Source organism: Lissotriton vulgaris, chromosome 10, assembly GCF_964263255.1.
Source record: "Lissotriton vulgaris chromosome 10, aLisVul1.2, whole genome shotgun sequence".
Lineage (NCBI taxonomy): Eukaryota > Metazoa > Chordata > Amphibia > Caudata > Salamandridae > Lissotriton > Lissotriton vulgaris.
This window is the reverse complement of record NC_141698.1, coordinates 87,795,392-87,818,901: the sequence shown is the minus strand read 5'-3', so window position 1 is coordinate 87,818,901 and position 23,510 is coordinate 87,795,392. Positions and strand designations below refer to the sequence as shown.

The following is a 23,510-nucleotide window of genomic DNA, read 5'->3' as shown; positions in this document are numbered from 1 at the left end:
CCAAGGTATCACTACTTTGCAATCTGATCTTTGGAATATTCCCTGTTATCACAATGATAGCGCACAGAGGACCAAGTCAGGCAAGCACAGTGGCTAAATGGCTAAATGTCACTAGTGACATTTTGTGACAGGCCTGGTGTTCAGCTAATCGTGTTTTGCACATTGGAATTTGAAGTCTAAACATCTTAACGGTAAAAAGAAAACTACAAGTCCCAGAATGGCAAGTCCTGTTGGCTGCAGCATCAGTACCAGCTGAAGGTTTCTCTTAAAACAGGAGCCCCCTTGCTATAAAGTCGGAGCTAAGACCCTAAAGATGGGTTGGCAGGGAACGATTCGGGGGTACACGTGAGTGGACGCCGTCCACCCACTTTTTTCACATGGTGGACGCCGTCCACCCTGCCAAGAAGTTAGGCCCCCCTGCAAAAGATGCTGAATTCGTCCCGGTGTAATTTGCAAATGCCTGTACGTTATGTGCTTTAGATCAGCTGGAGCTCTCTTAATTCTGATATGGCCTGGTATTGCTGAGTCGCCTCCCTGGACATGGACAAACATCCCGGAACAGGAGGATTCCAGGAGACCTCCGGGCGCTGGAGCTGGCGGTCGGGAATTCTCGGGGCTTCCCTGGCAACCACCATATTGGCGGTGTAACCGAGTTTCCCAGTGTCACCTATGTACTCCTGCTGGGCCCATAACAAAGGCCGAATCTGAGGGGTCATCAGGCCTCCTTTTGTTCCAGTCTCCTGGCTGGGAGCAGCCAGGAGCCTCACACCTGTTGCAAATGAAGCAGAGGGGAAACAAAGGCTCAAACCTTGTTAGCACTTCACATATACTTAAGAGAGGCAGCTTTTCACTTTGTTCAGGCTCTGTTTAGGAGATATGCATGCCTGTATGAACGGCAGTTGTGTTGATCTTTCCCAGTATTTTCACAAAATAAATAACATTTAAATAGTGCTTACTACCCCTGAGGAGGCGTTGTAATAATTTAAATATCACAATTTTGTCACAATTTTGTTCTTTTAAAGCACTATTGGTAGAGGAAGCTTTACGCAGACAAAAGTCAACATTGGTTTATGTGAAGCTTAGAAAAGTGTGAATCTTCTGCCTAAATCAGGAGGGTTTGCAAGTATACTCGAAATGTGCTCTAATGTACTCATGATAGGCCCGCCAAACATATATGTGAGGGCTTACAATCGGGGCCGGACTGGGAACCAAAACCGGCCCTGACAAAGTGCTCGGACGCCCCCCACGCCCAGGGGTTGGGGGTGCGGCCGAGCAGTTTGCCAGGGCCCGTTTTCGGCCAATTTTGTTACAGGGTCAATTTTGCAGCTATGCTGCAAAAACCGGCCTGTAAAAAAAACGGCCGCCAGGGGCCCAAAACAGGCCCCCACCCGTGCGGCGCACTGGGGGATTGCCCAGTGCCTGCTACGGCTAGTCCGGCCTGCTTACCATCTGATGTCACTTCTTGTGATTGCAAAAAACACAGTTGATGGACAGAATGCAGAACAATGTCTTACATTCACCCCAGTACAAAGATCTGGGCCTAAATCCATCGTTTTTTTGCACTCCACACCACCCTAGGTCAGACAATGGCTATATGCAAATCAGCCTTGACCCTGTGCCTCATGGGAACAGTCCAGCCCAAACTACCAAGCCATGTCTTTCCTAGACACCACTTCTTGTGATGCCACTTCCTGTGATGTCACGCGCCACATGTGCCGCAGTGTCACGTGCCCCGATGTCACGTGCCGTGATGTCACGCGCCTTGATGCCACTTGCATACTGATTACTTCGGTTACTCCCCACTTCTTTTTTTAAGACTTGTTGCCTGGGAGTCGGGGTCCGGGGACTAAAGCTCATCAAAGCCCAGTGTACAATGACCTTTCCAAGAAGGGGGAGGGCAGGAAGTGGCTAGAGAAACTAAGACAGCTGCCATTAGTGGAGGGCTACGTAGCCCATTCGTAGTTGAACAAGAACTATAGAACGACACACAAGGGTGGCAGTAAAGACGTAGCATTAGAAACATAAGTAATTCCTGTAGTCTGTTCTGCCCTGTGTTTGCTGTACCGGTCCACAACATCAGCTATGAGAATGTGGTTTCAGGATGTGTAATTAATCCTGTCCTCCCTGTTACTCATGTTCTATAGACTCCCTACAGCTACAGCTACGCTGGCCATATTAGCTGCCTCATCATTAATAAATAAAGCATCTTTGCTTTACAATCTATAAATACATTTTGCAGCACAAGGGCTGGCATAGAAAAAGTGCAGGGGCTGGGGGATAATATACTCTGACTCCCACCTTTCTGACAGGCCTCAACATTACCGTTGACCTAAGTGTGGTTGAAATTAATTTAACACATCCGCCTGTCACTTTTTTTGTTTTCCTAAGTGGTAGTGTCCAGGGCCAACACTGGGGTACAGGTGACGTGCTTGTCGGTGGTGCCTTCCTCTCTAGGTGGTTCTCCAAGGGAAATTTCAAGTTCTATTAATGGTACTACAGTTTGTTACAACTTCTCTCAATAGATTAAAACTACATGGGAGCTCGCCTTCCTAAAAAGGAGTTACAACCCTACTGGGCTCCAGATATATCTAAGGTGTTTTGCTGCTCTTTAAGTGGGGGGCCTTGGTGTTATGAAATCTCATTCAATTGCACAGTAAAAATGCACTTACAAATTTCCTTCAAAATCTTTTTATTGTCGAGCATTTCAAATATAGCTATACATTACAAACGTAGATCACAGAAACACCAAAACATGAAACAATCATTCTAACAGTGCAGGGCCATGAAAGAGTAATTTTACGAATTTAAAAACATTTTCCTAAATTCCTTAAGATTGTGTGATTTCACACTCCCACCGCAATAATGTAATGTAATTAGATTAACTTGCATATTCTCTAGAGCGGTAACGGCTGAAAATCCACAACAGGGCAATTAAGTCCAGTTGCGCCCCACAGTCCCACAAAGATATATAAATGGAAATTGTTTGTGCCTCGTCTGGAGGAGGCTGCTATATGAGATCTTTGTTACAGCAACCACGGCCAAAGCCCGGCCCAAAGGGGATTAGTCACCTCAGTCTAAAATCATCTGACCGGTCCCCGTGGAAGCATTGAAAAGGTGTCTTCTTATTGAGCAGCCAATCACCGACTCAAATGTCTCCAAGAAAGTGTATGGTATTTTACATATACATTCCATAGGCTAGGCGCAGTGCTTAATTTATTTTAAAAAAATAGCTTAGGCGACAGGTATTGGTTGTTTTTAATACATATTATATTAATAAACAATTGCTGTTCTGAATCATCTCTAAATTATACAAACTGCGCCACCATGTGGCAGCTATCATAACTGCTGGTGTCAACAATTAAGGTCCAGTGCTTATAATTAAGTGGCGGTGCAAAGCACCGGAAACCACCAGCTCAAATTAAGCACTGCATAGGCACCAACAAATGTATTTCCTTCCTTTTGCCACAGGCACAAGTATTTGTTCCAAAAATGAGGTGCCAGGTGTTCACATGTGATGAACAGGGTTAAGGTAGATTTTTAGCGGCAGCAACCACACTCGTCTTATCGATTTACAAGTGAGGTGAGCAGTATTTGAGAAATTCCTTCCAAGTTTTAGCGATGATTATCATAATTCGTCTCCATGAATGACTCAGCCATGGTTTGATTTGATCATATAGGGAATGAATTCAGTGTCGGACTGGCCTTTGAGGAAATCTGGCACCGCCAGAAAGGTTGGTCTGACATCTCAGCTTTTTTTGGCAGTTTGTGGGCAAGTTTTATGGTCTGGCGAGCCGGGTTTTAATTTTGATTTCCCTCATATTACCACAAACATTGCCAACAACAAGCACAAATGCATCCCGTTTCCCATTGCTTGCAAAACACCTATACAGCGTGTGTTGACCAGTTTAAAACTGCCCTGATTTGGAAATGTGGGCCACTTTTTTAGCTACGTGATTCACTAATCAGGGCCACTTTTATTTTGGTGCCCAGGTATATTTTTTGTTCTGTATTAAATGAATGAGTGATTGAAAGAAAAATAACTTGTATTGCACCTCAGGGCAAATCAGGACATCACAATGTCAAGGAAAAGCCAGCTGGACACTGGTGAGCTCCTTAAACCTGGAGTTAGGCCTAATGGATGCATGTAATGGATTGGTCACTTGTAAATGTAGAGTTTGAGATGATTCTTGTGGTTTTGGGAAGTTGGATCCAGGAAAACTACTACAGTGGGATGGAGAGAGATCTACCACCTATGGTCTTTAGTCCATGGGCTTAACTAAGCAGTGTTGTACACTCAGATGTATCCATACATAGATGTTTGTTAGGACCATAGAGATGCATTTGCTATTAAGGTCTATAAGCCTATAGAAGTCACTGTGTGACAGGTGATTATTTACAACCACTGATGCACAGGTAGCCAAAGAAATGCAGCAATGGTGAAATTCCAATTCCAATTCCAAAAATTCTTTATTTCGGCCACATAGGCCTTAAAAGATACAATAAAATACAGTACATATATTACACAGTATTTACATATAAAAAGATCTACTAGATCTGCATGGGGTAAGGAATACATGGTACCAGTTCAGGGGGACATTTTCTTCCTTATTATCCATGCTGCCATTAGGAATTTTGAGACAGCAAAGACAATATGGCCCAGGGTGTTAGTTTTCATAACCCTGTATGCCTGTAAGTACTCCCTAAAACCCAGGTTTCGGCACAGGGGTGCTATCCAACGCTTCCTGGGACTCTGGTAGGCGTGGCAAACAAACATTATGTGTAAATCATCTTCATCCTGGGTTTTGCAACAAGGACAAAGTTTGTCACCCCCTGTGGACCATTTATGGGTGAATACTTTGGTGGGGAGTGTACCAAACCTCCATTGCAAGAACAGTTTCCTCGCCAAAAGAGGAAAGATAAAATCCATAAAAGGTTCGAAAAGATAAGAATTTTTGGATTCCATAAAACGTCCCGTCAAGGTGCCGCTGTTGTGAGCATTATCCATGTCAGCCAGATTTTTGTTTTTGTAGAGCTGGGTGAGAGTTTTGCGCGTAATCCTTTGGCAGCCCTGAGCTGGATCATCCCATAGGTCTGGCAAGTTCAAACTGTGCAATTCCGTCTTGATAAAAGCCAGCCAGGGAATTTTGTTGCTACCATTCAGCCTCAATACATGAACAAGGTCCTGTCTGTAATGGTACAGTTCCTCGGTAGTCCATATCCGGTGCCAAAACTTCACGGGTTTCGACAGGAGATCTTCAGCAATGGAGTGTAAACCCAAGTCTAGTCGTAGGGGGAGGAGTGGCGTACCTTGCGGGAGAGCAAGTAAGCGTCTCAAAAAACTATTTTCCACCGCTGCCAGTGCCTTCCCTGCTTTGTGACCCCACAACTCGCTGCCATACATGGCTGCTGCCTTCGCTTGGGATCTATATGTTTCCAGGGCCGGGCTTACAGGCTTAAAGGTGGACTTGTTTGCCACCTTCAGGAGTGCGCCCGATAGCTGGGATAGTTTCAGCCTTGATCTCGCTATCTGACAGTCCCAAGCTAAGTTTTCTTGTAGTGTTACCCCCAGATATATAAAGGTCGAGACCCTCTCAAGACTAACTTCCCCGAGTTTTGGATTGGGTCTAGTTTTGGTAGGGGGATTGAAGATCATGAACTTAGTTTTTTCTGTGTTCACCTCCAACCCATGTTGACGACAAAAGAGGCCAAAACCATTCACAATCCTCTGGATTCCCATGGGGGATTTGGAAAGCAGGAGGGTATCGTCAGCAAACATAATTGCCGGGACCCTCCTGCCTGCCAAAAGCGGGGCATCATTGTCCTTAACAGTGTCAAGATGTTGAATGACACTGTTAATGAAAAGACAGAACAGGGTCGGCGCCAAGACACAGCCCTGTCTGACTCCTCGACGGACCGGAAATTTGCCCGAAAGCTTGCCATCCCTCCCACACCTCACTTGTGCATAGTTGTTCTCATGCAACCTGATGATAATACTAAGGAGGTGGGGGGGTACTCCTAGCTTCTGCAGAACCTCCCATAGTTTCCCTCTAGGGACTAGGTCAAAGGCTGACCTCAGATCCACGAAGACCATGTACAGTCTTCCTCCCTCTAGTGTTACAGTCTTCCAATATAGAAGGAGAAGGCGGAAGATCTGGTCCATGGTCGACGTGTTCTTTCTGAAGCCAGCCTGAAGGGGGCTCATGATGTCATTGTCCTCCACCCAGTCCAGGAGGTGATTAAGGATAAGGCGTGCAAAAAGCTTTTGGGGTACATCTATTAGGCTAATGGGCCTATAGTTCGTGGGGAGCAGAGTAGATCCCTTCTTGTGGATCGGAACAATCTCTGCCCCCAGCCACGACCCGGGGATTGACATACCTCCTAGAATGGCATTGAAAAGAATGAGAAGGTATGGACCCCAGATGTCCAAGTGATGCCTGAACAGATCCCCAGGTAGCCTATCCAGACATGGCGCCTTCCCCAATGATAAATGCTTCAGGGCTGCCTCCACTTCCCCCAGGGATAGTTCCATGTCATGGTCCTGTGCGCCACAGGGCGCTAGCAGGGCTATATCAGGGCAGGAGTTAGTGTCTTGGTAAAGCGCCCCAAAATGGGCCTCCCAAACCTCGGGGGCAATGTTGGGTTCCACTGCTTTTTTAAGTTCCCCTATCCCATTATTAACAAGGGCCCAAAATTTACGGGAGTCCCTGACTTTTAGGGCATCATGAAGATCTTGCCAGTGATTCCAGTCCCACTCTGTCCTAGCAGTCGCCGTCACTGCTTTGTAGTGTTTCCTAAGGTCACGTACCTTGGCCTTATTAGACCCCTCTTTTATTGCAGCAATAAGCTCAGACTTTGCTGCCCTACAAGAGGAGGTATACCAGGTGGGAACATGGGTCTTTTTCTTTCGATTTGGCACCACCGGGTGAAATACCTCAGCCAAATCCCTGACAAGATCCTGGTGGATGCCACCCAGTTTCTCATTATATTCTGGGGTTCTTGGTGCATTTAGAAGTGCGTCCACCTCCATAAACCTTGGGAGTGCCAACTCGTATAGCTTACTGATTGCCTCTTCTGAGCTCACAAGCTTTCCCCACTTAACCCGGCGCCTGTTAGTTGTAAGGACCAGTTCCCCCGTGTCTCCCCCTGGACTTTCTACCAATATGCCCGCTAAATGCAGGGGCCACTGGATGTTTAAACAAAGGGCATTGTGGTCACTATCTGACCTGTTTATTACCCTAAAGTCGAGGACTTTGGGCCAGAGTGTAATATCTAACATGATATAATCTATCCTCGACTCATGGCCCCTCCTATTGAAAGTACACACTGAGGGGGTATCGGAAGGGGTACGCCCATTGCAAGCCCTCAGTGCGTAGTTCAGGGTAAGGGACATAAGTTGTATTGCAAGGGGGGACCAGGCTTTGGGATGAGGGGAAGACGAGGGTGGGACCCCCCAGTAGTCATCCTCGGATGTGAGGGCACCCTCCAATATGCCCTCGAGAGGTTCAAAGTGGCAGTTGAAGTCTCCTCCAAGCACCACCTTGAAATCTCCCGGGAGTTGCCCCAGGAAGGAGGACAAGTCGTTTAGGGTTGGTGATTCATTTGGCGCGGCAACTGGTCGCGAGTAGACATTCACAATAGCCCATGATGGTTTACCAGGCCATGTGAGCCGAACGCACTGGATGTCCTGCGAGAACGTGTGCACCTGTTCCGCCTGGCACCCAGTGTGACTCGCGATCCAGATTGCCAAGCCACCTGACGGCCTCCCCCTCCCACCCCATTTGGCAGGGATTTCAAATACTTCAAACCCTCTCCTAGCTTGGGTGTCCCTCGCCCATGTTTCCTGGAGAAGGAGAATGTCACTACTACCCACCAGATGGTCCCACTCCGGTGTGCCTTCCTTATTTGCAATGCCTGCCACATTCCATGAGACAATTCTCAAGCCCTGATCTGTTGGTAGAGGGCCTTGACCTACAATAGGAGGTTGCGCAAAGCCTGTGGGTGGATGGATTCCTGGCAAAACAGTAATGCAATCCGCGATGGCGGATGGACCAGCCAACTCCGCCACCCCGGGTTGCAGAATATGGTCAGTCCCGGTGTTGGGTGGAGGCCCCTGTTGACCCAGACTGTCACCCGGACTAAGTGATCGATCTTTAGCATTATCCTGCGGGCCATGTTCAATTACAGGGGCTGCACTCACTCTCACCCGACTTTCCACCTCATCTATAGCATTATCCTGCGGACCATGCTCAGTTACAGGGGCTGTACTCTCTCCCACCCGACTTTGCACCTCATCCACCATCTTCCCAGGGCTGAAGGATGTCACCCCGGTTTGTGGTCAGTCGACCTGATCTAGGCAGGAAAATCTATTATGATGTATGAAATTTACCTGGGCAGGTGGTAAGTAATGCCTTGGTCTGTAACATGAGCCATCTACCGCGAAGCCTACTCTAGTCCACCCCTTCTCCCCCCTGCCTCTGTATTGCTAACATTTGGGTAGAAGTATGAGAGGGGGACTAGTTCGATATTGGACTTGTCAGGCCTTACAAGCCAGTTGCAGATGTAGTTAGCAACGTGGGGGCTTTTAAAACTTATAATAATACAATCCCCAACCCTATTCTTTGGGGTAAGACCAATCCAAGGGATCCTCCTAACCATCAGGACCTCGCCTTTCAGGTTAGGAGGCAGCGGCCTATTAATACTAAGCCAGCTTATCACCTTGTTGCGTAAAGAGTCTTGAGGCTCCCTCATATCACCAGTTAACTCAGGTACTCCCACCATAATTGCCGTGTATGGGACTGCTTCTGGGGGCAGGTTAACCACCCTGCGCCTGTCAAAAGGGGGTGTGGTACCATCAGTAGGACCATTGGTAGAGTTCACCACTCCCCCTGTTTGTGGTGCAGGAAGTTGCTTAGATCTCCTTGGGGCCGGGACAGGGGGCCTAGGTGCTGAAGGTGGCAGAGGGTGCGTCTGGGGAACAGGCGCACCGCCCGTACTCAGCAGTATCGTATTGGAGCCCTGAGACGGTGCAGAGAGCAACGGTCTATTCCCTGATGGTGCCCGGGGGGCTGGAGGGGCATTTATCGCATTTATGGCTGACCCAGGACTTTTCCTTAAGTGACTGTTTTCCAAGGCCTACAGTCTAGTCTCTATGGCGTCCAATTTAGCTGAGATGGGGTTTAGCAAATTCTTCATGATATCTGTGAGTGAATTAATTAATGTGTCAGTGCTATTAGAAGTTGCCCCACCAAAAATAAAAGGGCCCGAGTGCAAGGGTAGGGCAGCAGTAGTTGGAGAACCCATGTGATTCGACCTGGACCCTGACAAATTAAGATCAGGGGAGGCGGAAATGTCTGTGCTGTCAACCTGATTTAGCTCAGTTGCGTCGACTTTAGCCCTCTTTGCCTTCTTTGCTTTCCTGGACCTTTTCCTTTTTGGGGGCTGTTCCACGCCACTGCCTGCCGGGTCTGGAAGCAGGTCGACCTGGCCTGCATCTTGCAAGTCTATTCCCCTAATTTCCGGAATGGCAGGATGGTCAGAGATCCCAGATAGCCGGGAGGAGTTCCTATCCCTCTGCGTCAAGGGAGTTCTTAACTGCTGAAGGACCGACTCAATCGTCTGATCAATACTGTCCATTAATGACATATGGGTGGCATCCAGTGGGATCGGTGTGCTAGCATCTGTAGAAAAAGTATCCCCCTGTTCCAAGAACACACTTTCCGGACCCATCTCGAGGTGCGCCTCTGTGATTGACGAGCATTTGCTAGCTTGATTACTCGCCTTTGGGAAGAATTTTTCCAGGGTACTTAGACCTTGTTGGGCGGACTTACTTCGTGAAGTTCTGGTCGCCATTATGGAGTGTGTAGGGAGGCGCTACGGGGCCGGGAACGTCAGAGGGGTGGCCCAGTCCGGTCTCTGCCGGCCTCTAACGGCCTAGAACGGCCCGCTCTTTGCCCGGTCTTCGCCCCGGTGACCGCCCCGCGCGCGTCCCGCGATGCACGTGAGCAGGTTCACCTAAGTATGACAATGGGGCGTGGCACTGGGAGGGGGCGCGGCGCGGCGGGAAGAGGAACCAGCTGGCGATGTCAAATGGAATGCTGGTCCTCGCAGTCCCGCTCGCCTGCGCCTCTCACCTCCACTGCGGCCGGACTGTGCAAAGGACGTTCCCCCAGGTAGGCGTTGGCTCCCAACCACTCCAGTGGCGAGCAAGCAGCAGGACAGACTTCTCAACTCGAGCGGCGCCCGTGAAGCAGGGGCCGCGAGGAGTAAAGTACACTTCCAGGCAGGGGGGCGTGGCACTGGGAGGGGGCGCGGCGGGAAGAGGAACCAGCTGGCGATGTCAAATGGAATGCTGGTCCTCGCAGTCCCGCTCGCCTGCGCCTCTCACCTCCACTGCGGCCGGACTGTGCAAAGGACGTTCCCCCAGGTAGGCGTTGGCTCCCAACCACTCCAGTGGCGAGCAAAGCAGCAGGACAGACTTCTCAACTCGAGCGGCTCCCGCGAAGCGGGGGCCGCGAGGAGTAAAGTACACTTCCAGGCAGGGGGGCGTGGCACTGGGAGGGGGCGCGGCGCGGCGGGAAGAGGAACCAGCTGGCGATGTCAAATGGAATGCTGGTCCTCGCAGTCCCGCTCGCCTGCGCCTCTCACCTCCACTGCGGCCGGACTGTGCAAAGGACGTTCCCCCAGGTAGGCGTTGGCTCCCAACCACTCCAGTGGCGAGCAAGCAGCAGGACAGACTTCTCAACTCGAGCGGCTCCCGCGAAGCGGGGGCCGCGAGGAGTAAAGTACACTTCCAGGCAGGGGGGCGTGGCACTGGGAGGGGGCGCGGCGCGGCGGGAAGAGGAACCAGCTGGCGATGTCAAATGGAATGCTGGTCCTCGCAGTCCCGCTCGCCTGCGCCTCTCACCTCCACTGCGGCCGGACTGTGCAAAGGACGTTCCCCCAGGTAGGCGTTGGCTCCCAACCACTCCAGTGGCGAGCAAAGCAGCAGGACAGACTTCTCAACTCGAGCGGCTCCCGCGAAGCGGGGGCCGCGAGGAGTAAAGTACACTTCCAGGCAGGGGGGCGTGGCACTGGGAGGGGGCGCGGCGCGGCGGGAAGAGGAACCAGCTGGCGATGTCAAATGGAATGCTGGTCCTCGCAGTCCCGCTCGCCTGCGCCTCTCACCTCCACTGCGGCCGGACTGTGCAAAGGACGTTCCCCCAGGTAGGCGTTGGCTCCCAACCACTCCAGTGGCGAGCAAAGCAGCAGGACAGACTTCTCAACTCGAGCGGCTCCCGCGAAGCGGGGGCCGCGAGGAGTAAAGTACACTTCCAGGCAGGGGGGCATGGCACTGGGAGGGGGCGCGGCGCGGCGGGAAGAGGAACCAGCTGGCGATGTCAAATGGAATGCTGGTCCTCGCAGTCCCGCTCGCCTGCGCCTCTCACCTCCACTGCGGCCGGACTGTGCAAAGGACGTTCCCCCAGGTAGGCGTTGGCTCCCAACCACTCCAGTGGCGAGCAAAGCAGCAGGACAGACTTCTCAACTCGAGCGGTGAAATATGATCTGTACTGTTGTTTGGTAAACAGGCTTACTGCGGGCCTCTATGTGCAAAATACAAAACAATGGGTAGAAGTGGTTTAATATTTGCACTTCGTTAGCTTGCTTATCTTTTTTGTTGGTATACTATGGTAACAAAATTGCTAGTGCAAAGGATGGTGCTATTAGTTTATACGCACTCTACTACCCAAGGTATGACTTACACACTGTATCCTTGGAACCAGAATTTATACAATTTTATATAGAAAAAAACCAAAGCACTCAGACTGTATCACAAATTAGTATGAGGTCCAAACGTTGAGGACTTGCTTCTCAAACAATAGTTTGGTTTATTGTATGTGTAAGAACTTGTATAATCTTCGGCACAATCAAATGTTCACAATTTCATTCTTCAGAAACAGCCACATGTTTTGTCACACAGTGACCTTTTCAAGGCTGTGAGTTTTTACAAAGTAAAATATAAATTAGAACAAGTCATTACTTGAAAAAAGGTAGAAAAGAGAAGAACGCAAAGTGGAAAAAGGAACAAAAAAAGGGACTATCAAGAAATTTAAAGAATACTGTATCCAAAGTCATAATATCTGAAGTTGTGACTCTATGTACAGCCTGTGACAATATACTGCAAAAGAAACAATTGATGGACAGAATTCTGAACAATGCAAACATTCACCCCATTCACAAGGCTCTGGGTTAAATCCATCCATTCTTTTGCTCACCACACCACCCCAGTTTGGACCCAGCCATATGCAAATATCAGTCTTGACCCTGTTCCTTGTGGGAACAGTCCAACCCGAACTGCCAAGCCAGGTCCACCCTGGACCGGAAACAAGCATCCTGGGACCGGTTTCAGGGCATCACCATTCATCAGCCAGGCTAGCTTGAATCCAGCGGTGTAGTGAGCACCGGACCCACGTCTGGGCATACCCTTCCCACTTAGGGCGACATATGCAAAAGAAACAATTGATGGACGGAATGCTGGACAATGCAAATATTCACCCCCATTCACAAGGATCTGGGTTAAACCCATTATTCTTTTGCTCACCACACCACCCCAGTTTGGACCCGCCATATACAAATCAGTCTTGACCCTGTTCCGTGTGGGAACAGTCCAGCCCGAACTGCCAAGCTTGGTCCGCCCTGGACCGGAAACAAGCATCCTGTGCCCGGTTTTAGGGCATCACCCTTTATCAGCCAGGCTAGCTTGAATCCAGTGGTGTATGAGGAGTGAAAAAACAATGGATTTAGGTTCAGATCTCTGTACTAGGGTGAATGAATGACATTGTTCTGCATTCTGTCCATCAATTGTTGTTTTTGCATTTGTCACTCCGAGTGGGACGGGTATGCCCAGATGTGGGTCCCGTGCTCTCCATGCCACTGGAGTCAAGCTATCCTGGCTGATAAGGGGTGAAACCCCGAAACCGGTCCTAGGATGCTTGTTTCAAGTCCAGGGAGGAAATGGCCTTGCAGTTCGGGCTGGACTGTTCGCATTGGCCGCAGGGTCAAGACTGATTTGCATATGGCTGGGTTCAAACTGGAATGGCATGGGTAGCAAAAAAAAATTGATTCAGGCCCAGATCCCCGTACTGGGGTGAATGTATGACATTGTTCTGCATTCTGTCCATCAATTGTTGTTTTTGCATGTGACAATATACTGGGCGGAGCTGAGCAGTCTGCTCTATTGGTGGGTGTTCAAAAGATATTCTGTACTCTGACATCTTAACCAAAATCTGCCAGTCGTATTCTTATCGCACACTAACCTTTCTTCATAAAGCAGCAGATTTACTAGCTTTTTGCATAGCACAGCAACCAAGTTGCTGCGTTCCGTGAAATGGAGACCACAGGACAGCGCTATATCTGCTAAGAAATTGTGTTTTTCCTCTCTCCCTCTGCAGGCACCCTTTAGCCTGCCATGCGCCAACGCACACACCCTTGCACCACAGGTAGTAAATTAGGGCTAAAGTTCATAGGGAAAATATTTGCCACCAAAAAATTCCATCCTTCTGGACTACCAGTCAGTACTGAGGCCATGCTGCAGGACTGACACAACAACTCTTCAAGTTGTGGAAAGACTTTCCTCATGGCACAAATAGGTGATACAGGCCTTCAGGTTTTAGCTCCATCTCCTGGCAACCATCAATACGTTTGACCACCACACCCTACTGCAGATTACATGGACTCCCATGGGTTTTCATAAACTCCTTTTCATACTGGTCTTACCCATTCCTCTGTAATCAACATTGATTTATCCATGTGACTACCTGATCTAAGCTATTGCCCGTAACTTGCAGAATTCTCCCAAGGATTACTTAACTAGCATGTTGTGTTCAATAGTCACAAGGGCCCTAGAAGGGCCGTCCATGGATAGACAGAAAAGCAGGGTCTGCTGTGAGCAACCGTGGGAATTGAGGCCTTCTAATCCTGATATACTGGGGCAATAACCCGATTGGTGCAGCAGCTGTTTCCTAACACCTTGCACAGGGAATCCACTCGACAGGGCTTTCCACTGGACCTTGCTCCATCCAATGCTATCCTCTTCCTCGCAGGGCACACTGGTCTTGACAAGCAAGCAGGCGCTGGTGCTCAAGGGCAGGTGGTCGTGGATTCCCTGACTGATGTCCTCTCACAGCAGGCCTTGGACCCTAGTCTTTGGCACAGGCAGAAGTCCTGCAGAGCTTTCCTTCCTCAGACGGTCAGTCTGTCTGTCTCGAAAGCTGATAGTGCCACAGCACATGCCATGGGAGTAATTAGATTTCACACCTGGATGTCAGCCACAGTGATATGTGCCTCGAAGAGTAGCCCAGATCCACCAGCCATAATCTTTATGATTCTTTTATCAGCCCCATCTCTTAAATGAGATGTGCCCAGGCCCCTTCCTTGTGACCTCTCACTGAATCAAAGAGAACCCATTGAAGCGTACAGGGAAATCCTGGTCTTCCCCATCTCAGTGTGTGTCCCAGAAATGCCGCAATACACAAATGTGTCTGGGGGAGCTAGGGGGTGGGCTCTCTGTCTCCTCTCCATGTTTCACCATGCAGGCCTGGGTTTCCCAAAATGGAACCATTGGCCCTCTCTGTAATGTACCAGCCACAGGGACACATACACTCAGTGCATATACACTGCATACACTCACTGCACAGTAGTGCACCCTCCATGCACTGTACCACTCAGGCACACATGCATCCAGAACTTACTTTATTTATTTATTTATAAAGTTTTATATAGCGCGAACATGATCCCGAAGGATATCAGAGCGCTTTACAATTGGAGGGAAAGGAAGGTAACAATTACAGTACAGGCATCAAAATAGGAATACCAACCAAAACACATATCAAATAGGCATAACAAGCAAAAAGGTTTCAATCAAAAGAGGTAAGCAAAGAATAAGATAATAACTGGTACACAGCGAACTAGGAGGGGATCAAATGATTAGTAAAGAAGAATAACACCCAGCGCAGGGCTTAAAGGTGTAGCGAGCATTTCAACTTTAACATGCAAGCACTACCCAGCACTGTATCCTTTATGTATTATCCCACTCATATGCACACACATATCCAGCCTATGCATTTAACTTTCACACACTGCACCCTTCACGTATTGCACCACTCCCAGGGACCCCATCATATGCATTTGACATGCATGGACCTCACAGCACTACATCCTTCAGGTACTGTACCACTGATAGACACGTGTGCACCCAGGACCTGCATTCATCATGCAAAAACTACTCATTACTGCACTACACCTTGTATAGTACCCTTCCCAGGCACACACACACACACACCCATCATAGATACACCACCTCTGTGCTGCGTAGCACTTCACACCAATGTGATGTAGGCCAGGTGTGAGATAAGCACACAGCAGTGGAGCTTGTGCACCTGTAGGCTTCACTCTCGTGAAACAGGTTAAAAAGGACCTGTTCACTCCTACTGATCACTACACAGTATGCTGCCACCCCCATGCTTGTGCTGTTTAACTCCTGGTGAAGGCAGTAGCCTTCCACCACTGTGAGGGTAGTGCTTTGGGCACTCCACTCAGCCCAACAACACCGCAATCAGTGAGACAGGCTTATTTCATGGCACACACACATGATCCATGTTTACAGATGACAACAAAAAAACGCATTTGGGATCCAGATATGCATCTAGTTGGGTACTCGGGGCAGGGGTGCATGTCCGGTACAATGCAGAGGACTTTTCCGTCCCAACAGCATGCATGTTGGGGTGGGAAGAGGTGCATGGGAGGGAGTCATAGGAGCCTTTGACTACACAATATATACATATTTGGTATACTATACAGTATTATCCATATGAAGGTATTATTACGGCAAGCTGTGTTTGAAGTTGAATGTAAGTACAATTATTGCCAGTCCAGCCTTAATTGAAGACCACCCAGCAAGACTGGCGGAATTGCAAGAGACGGATATGAGTTGTGCCTGATGGTTACGTTTTGGGACTGACAAAATGGGGGACTAGCCTCTTGAATTTAGGTTTTGTGCATTCTTGTATACTCTTTCAGGCCTAGCATTAACTGCTTCTCTGCTGACCTTGAAACAGCTGAATAAGGAACTAAAGCAACCAGCTGAATGGGCTACATTTACTCTAAAAGGGAAATCAAAGAAGATAGTGATAATCTAGTGACAGTTGAATATTTGAACAACTATCTGACTTGAAATCAAGTGATCATTATTTTTCTTTATGTACTTGACGTTCGGGTAGCTAATTTACTGATATTTTGAACTGGCGGTAGACAGTTTTAGATGTATGGAAGACCACGTGTCACTTTTATTTTTATTTAAACAATAGCACAGAGAAAAAGAGTTTTATTTAGGTACCTCCTTCAGCCACTGGCTTTCGTGTGTTTCTCATGGTTTGCCATTGGTAGTTACATTTTCCCATTTGTGTCCCCATTAGCTTTGGTGATAGTCATTGAGTAACACTTTGGTAATCTGCAGATTCAACCAGATGTGTAGCCAGTAATTGAAACCCGGTGTCTGCTCTATGGTGTGTTTCCTTTGACACATTTAAACTGCTGGTTTATTGCAATTTTTTCTTGGATGTGCATGCTGTTTGCAGGTCTTAGCCGGTCTTAAAGACACAGCCCTATCCAAAAATCTTGCGCATTCATTTGTTTTAATTTGTCTTCATGGCCACGAGTTATTGGATCATCAGTCTTTTTTGTTCAGAAACTAAAGACAAATTGGCACTCAGGCTTTATAAAAGATGCACCCTCAATAGAAGCAGAACGTCTCCGTCTTTTCTATCTGTAAGGACATCCAAAAGGTTTTTTAAAAAAAATCTAAGTACTCTCAACCTCTAGCTCTTTCTAGTTGCATGCATCATCACAGAGTCCACGGTTAGATACCTTTGCGCTCTGGAGCGGGCTCTACCTTCAACTTCAAGGGATCGCCATCTTGTAGAGCGGTGGCAGTAACTCTACCGAATAGGAGTCAAATTAATCTATCAGGCATTAGCGGTGTTTGCACAACTCCAGATGTCCAGATCTTTCTTGCAACTGGAGCGCGGCCAGTACTTTACAGAATATTGATATCACTTTGCTAAACATTCTTTCCTTTAATGTCCAACAGACACCAATAAAGGGTCCTTCGTAGAGGCCATTTTGACGGAGAATAAAGACAAACTTGAAGCCTTCTTATGCTATGAACATTCAAAGGCATGTACTGGGTTGAAGAGGGAAGACTTTCGGGTAAGCACTGTATTAATAACTATTGTTTTTTTGTTGTAGTTTTTTATGAGTAAAGAAATTAGAGTTAAAATACCTCGCATGTTGCACAAGTTAACACATCAGTTGGAAAGAGAAATAGGAAGGAAAGAGGAAGAAGTGAAAACATAACAAACAGCATATTCTTACAAATTTGTGACTTGTCTAATTTAGTCTCGTTAATTGGGTCACAAGTCCCATGCCGGGGCACTCTTTCGTTTTCCAATGACACGCAGCAATTAATTGTGCCACATTTAAAGCATCATACTGTTGTTTCTTAGGGCACTTTTGCATTAACGCCAGGATAAAAGGGGTACCATCGGGTCTTAGACTATGATTCAACATTATAGGCAAACAAAACATATCTCTGCAGAATGATATGTTGTCGATAAAGTGCACTAAGAAATGCAACCTATCAGCGTTCACATGGGTTCACTCACAACAATATGCTGCTCTGCTTGGCCACTTAGCCATTTGACTTTGTGTAATAAAAGTCAAATGATAATATATTGTGGTGTCAATGACCTAGGCACAATTACTGGGCAGGCCTAGAAATACTTATGAAGGATATCTTTGGTAAATTAATGTCACTTTCCCACATACTGCCTTGGTATTCTCCATCATTTGTCAAAGACAGAAGTGGCAGTGGTCAAACTAAATTTTGTCAGCAGATAGAGAAAACCAGGAAACATGTTAATAAAGCTATTTCTGCATTTCTCCAAGACCACAATATGGGCTCTATATCCTCTTCACTGCGGCGCGAATTCCGCTGCAGTGCTGGGACATTCCATTTGCGGGTGTGGCTCGGATGTAAATGTAAATGTACAGGAATTTATATAGCGCAAATCACCGAGCGGTTTCTAAGCGCTTGCTTAGGGAACCCGTCCTGGTATTCCCCTGTGAGATAATCCGCAAGGTGAAAGCCAGGCATCCCGCCGCAAGGGGCCGTTGTGGAGATTAAGCAAGCTATTGCCCAGAGTCTCAGAGTGTGAACCCGTGAATCGAGTAGGCACCGGAGCGAGAATTGTCGAGTCCATGGACATTTTTAGGACTCAAGACCCCGCCGAGCCGGGAATTGAAGCGTGGTCCCGGGCTGACCTCTGCTTCCAGGTCTGCCTCCTCTAACCAGTGAGCCACACTTCTCCGGGGATGGCCCCCGGCTGTCGTGCGCACACGTCCACCGTAAATCATGACGGCCGGGAGCTGTCATGAGCACGGAAGAGGTTAAACCATAACAGCTTACGCCTAGACATGGATTGAAAAGATGGAGTGCATTTAACAGATACAGGCAACAGGATGTTCCTCAACAACTTAAAAGACTACATCATGTCCTATGTATAGTTATTATCTACACAACATAAAGGCTCTTTTCAGAGCCAACCCTTTTCCCAAACACTGGTTCTTTTTGTATTCAAATCCTTTTTTCTAATTTTTCACTCAGATCCACCACAGATCTTTGGCCAAATAAGGGGTCTGCCGGCTATGTTGCAGGTGGATCCGTGAATCCAGTGGAATCAAAAGCACACCTTCAATACAAAACAACAACACATTTAATACAAACCTATCCTATTACAAAATTTTTTTAAGTTCAAAATAAGCTTTATTGAAAGTTTTGAAAAAGTCATATAAACAATTTAAATACACGAATGCATAAAATTGATATAAAAAGAATAAATGAAACACATGGGATCAAGAATCAAAAATCAAAAATGGATAAGAAAATCCTATTACAATTTATATAACTGTATCACTGCCTGTGTGTAAGGTGTGAGTAGCTGTGTACGTAACTGTGTGGGTGTGTAACAGGGCATGATATTGAATGTGTGGGTGTGTGAGTAGCTGTCTACTGCCTGTGTGGCTGTGTGAGTGGATGTCTGGATTTGTGAATGAGTGTAATTGGCTGTAGGGGTGTGTGAGTAATTGTGTGTGAGTGGTTATGTGGGTGTGTGAGTGGATATGTGGGTGTGTGAGTGGTTATGTGAGTCTGTGATTGGGTGCATGACTGGCTGTATGGGTGTGTAAGTGGGTGTGTGAGTGTATGGTGAGTAGTTGTGTGAGTAGCTGTATAGGTGTGAGTGGTTCTGTAAGTGGGCAAGTGAGTGTGTGATGAGTGGGAGTATGAGTGGCTTTGTGGGTCTCTGAGTGGTATGTGAGAGACTGTATGTGTGAGTGGGTGGGTGAGTGAGCGTGCGAGTGCCTGTGAGGGTCTGTGAGTAGTTCTCTGGGTCTCTAAGTAGATGTATGAGTGACTGTATGGTTGTATGAGAGGTGTGAGTGGTTGTGTGAGAATGTGTGACTGTGTCTGTTATTCGGTGTATGTGCTTTTTAAATTGGGGCCTGGATCTGTGGATTCACCGTGGATTAACACGGGGGACTGTGTGTGTCTGTATGGGTGTGCAAGTATTTTTCTAGGTCTCTGAGTGGGCATGTGAGTGTCTGTATGGGTGTGTGAGTTGATGTGTGAGTGGTTGCATGGGTATGTAAGTGGGCATGTGAGATGGATGGGTGGGTGTATGGGTTGGTCTGTGAGTGGTGTATGAGTGGCTGTGTGGGTGGGTGTCAGTGGTTTTGCGAAATAGGTACGTGAGTGGTGTGTAAGTGGCTGTGTGGGTCTGTGAGTTGGTGTGTAAGTGGTTGTATGTATGTGTATGTGACTATCTACATGACTGTGTGATTGGTTGTGTGTGTGGTTCTCTGTGTTTCTGAGTAGATATATCAGTGACTGTATGGGTGTGTGAGTGACCATGGGTGTGTGAGGGACTATAGGTGTGTGAATGGGTTTATGGATGGTATAATGGGTATGTGAGTGGTTGTGTGGGGGTGTGAGAGTGTGAGTGGGTCTGTATGCTTTTTTTTAAATTGGGAGGGGTCACACTGAGCACCTTAGTGGATCCACGGATCTTTATGTACACATAAAAACACTTTCACTCAATTTCTTCCCCATGAGGGATCCCTCACAGTCCCCTCCATCAGTCCAATTGGGCCAGGCTACCTCTATCCTGACCCCTTATATTGTATTCCTCCTTTATCCCCCTCCTGGAACCCTAACCCAATTCACAAAATGGTGGCTGCAACTTTTCTCTCAGGTTGCAGCCAGCCAATCATGGCATTGCTGTTGGCAAGTGGAACCGCGGATCCATCGAGGTGGATCCACATCTCTAGATATACATACATCTTTTTTCTTTAATAACTCCAAAACTACTGAACAGGTTTACACCAAATTACAAAAAGCACTCTTCCTAGACCAAGATCTAGTTTTCTGCCAAATTTGCTGTAATTCCGTTCTGCGGTTCAGGCTGTAGTCGTGTCTAAAATCACAATGGGATATTGCATGGGAAAAAGCATTTTGGGCCATCCTCTTTCTCTTGGACCCCACTTGACTAATCACCCCAAAACATTGTGGACAGTGGTGGTAAACAAGTTGGAAAATTTTGTGAAGATTCGGCAAACTGCACCAAAGTTATAAGCAAAAAAACCCAGTTTTTCCTATGGAAACTAGGTTCTAACTATAGCTACCTACTGACGATATATATATATATTCACTCAAAAACTACAAAGGTTACAGGGACGCTATAGTTGGGGTCACATTTTGCACACACAAAACCCTAGAAATTCAGCAGTTATAGTTATACTTATCTGTCCACTTATGAGAAACTATAACTTGTGGCCTAAAGCTACTTTATGGCACGAGTTATAGTTTCTTCAGATCAGTATAACTATAAGTGGCCAGAAAAGTATAACAATAACTGCTGGATTCCTATGGTTTTGTGTCTGTAAAATGTGATCCGAACTACAACATCCCTGTAACCTTTGTTTATTCAGTGAATTTCCATGGCAGTGATGTGGCGGGGATGGCTGCAGGGCCTGCAGCATACCCAAAGCTGCGCACTATAAGTGTTTTCTTTTCTTCTTCATTAGGCTGCGGATCCACAGATCCTCTGTGGTGTTACACTGGGGCGGATGTGCAGAGGGCTGCTGTGGATCTGCGGTTCAGCCCAAAAGGTTTTTGGGGGGCAATTGTTTGCCCGCGAAGGGTCCCTCTGAGACCCCTCCATGTGCCTATGGGAATCAGAATACCCCATATCTTGACCCCTTATATCAGTTTGTATTCATGTTTCCTCCCCGGAACCCAGCAGAGAAACAAAATGGCAGCTGCAACTTTCCTTTCAGGTTGCAGCTAGTCAATTAGGACTTTCCGCGGATCCCCCATAGGTGGACCGCATCTCTAGATATGTATGTATTTCAGTCTATAATAACTCCTTAACTATTGAACCGATTTCCTTAAATTAAAAAAAAAAAGACTCTTTCTACACCAAGATATACCCTTATGCTAAATGTTATGTAATTCCATTCAGCATTTCAGGCTGTAGTCATGTAAAACAAAATGCAAAGCCTCATAGCCGTTGCATGGGGAAATGTTTTGGGACCTCCTTTTTCTCAGCCCCCACTTGATGAATCACCCAAACACTTTCCAGACAGCAGCTAAAGTATTTAGCCTACTAATTTTGAAAATGTCATAATGATTCATCAAACTGCATCAAAGTTATTAACAAAAAAATGATTCATCTATGGGAAAAGGTTGATCCGAACTATAACTACCTACAACTATCGCTTGACGAATCACCCCAAAACGTTCCAGACAGCAGCTAAAGCAGTTATCCTTCTAGTTTTGAAAATTTCATAAAGATTCATCTTCAACGGCATCAAAGTTATTAACAAAGCAAAAAATGTTCATCTATGGGAAAAGGTTGTTCCTAACTATAACTACCTACTGGCTATAGCCAGTAGGTAATTAATATAAACATATATTCATTGCCCGTGTAGCGCCAACAGTAATGTGTTAAAAACGTATCCTTGGATATGACATGGAGTAAGATGGTAACTCTATCCCAAGGGCACACTTCGCTTCCTTGCACATATGCCCCTCTGGCTGCTCATCTGCATACTGATTGTCTAGTCACAGCGACTCTTAGTACAACTTGCAGTGGCAGGCTCGCTGACATTCTCGAGATCTTATCCATCACGAACTACAAGGGAGTGCCCTGTGTTCTTTGTCCCATTACTGTCAGTGTCACCCAACACAACAAAGCGTTGCTGACACCTTATCTCTGGTCAGTTCATGTTTCAAACCGGCTGGATACTGTATTTCCTGATCTTAGTGTAACAAAGGTAGATTGGTACAAAGTGCTGCAAGCTCTCAGTGTGGCTTAGGACGCAGAGACAAATATGGTCCATGATAAGTCCTGCATTTTAAGTTCTTTGCAAGTATCCTGAACCTTATTTGCACAATACATACTCATGTCTGTTGAAAGAAGTCATTTAGGTATGCTGCTATTTTATTTTGACGGCACTGTCAGTTTTACCTTTTTTCTGTGGTTTTTAATTTTTTTTTTTAAATTTTTACAGAGGTAGATTGAACAGATACACAATGCGCCTCTTAAATCTAAAATATCCCTGACCGCGAATACGATGTGTACAAGGCATCACAATATTGTAACAATCGCTACACATTCTAATCACTTGGAACTGTAAATTTAGGCAAAATCCAGACCTTCGTTCCCTTCCACTTTCTATTCATTTTCCCCTCTATCATTACCGCAGGAATTCCGCAACACTTTACATCTCAGTAGTTCATATGGAGAGCCTTACAGTCTATCCTTGATTAGTTTGAGCACATTTAGGTATGTTGATTAGAGTCTATCTGAAATGTTGTGGCGAGTCTGCACGCCCAGTTGATGATCTGCTTCAGCGCTACTAGGAGGTGTTCTGTAGTTAAGCTTACATTGATCCAAAAGATTTCCTTCTTTCAACCGCATATCTAGTGGAGCTTTGATGTGTTTTATGCATAACCAATTAATATGAAAGATCAGAGTCCAAAGGCGTCATCAGAACTCCCTTCGAGAGAAAAATCAGCTTCTCCCAGAATGGGCACTCACTCTGCAGGATCCAGGTCCTTCAGATCTGATCCATGCGCCATCGAAATCCTGTGACATGATCTAAGTCTGGCACCACTGTTCTAGAAGTCATTAAACATGGGGGGATTTGGACGTGTTCTGTACAGTCACAATACACCTGATTGTAATTTCTAATGCTGCATTGTTCTGTACTGTTCAGTGGAGATGTGGGTCCAACTTGCACTGCTGGATGGTTGATTCTTTCCCTTAATACACCACTTGGGTACTGAGAAGCAGCGTCTCTTGTAGTCTTGATTGACTATGTTGTCCACAAATCACAATGTTTTTCTCTGTTGGTAA

The 23,510-nt window shown here is 46.8% G+C and overlaps 1 protein-coding gene across 2 annotated transcripts in view; it reads left to right on the top strand.

Moving 5' to 3' along the window:
• Positions 1–23,510, top strand: part of LOC147684713 (uncharacterized) — a 412,180-nt gene that overhangs the window by 357,883 nt on the left and 30,787 nt on the right. For both annotated transcript variants that reach the window (XM_086940561.1, XM_086940562.1), the window contains one exon: positions 17,123–17,241. In XM_086940561.1, the coding sequence (XP_086796687.1) occupies positions 17,123–17,241 (119 nt within the window). The remainder of the gene's footprint in view (positions 1–17,122; positions 17,242–23,510) is intronic.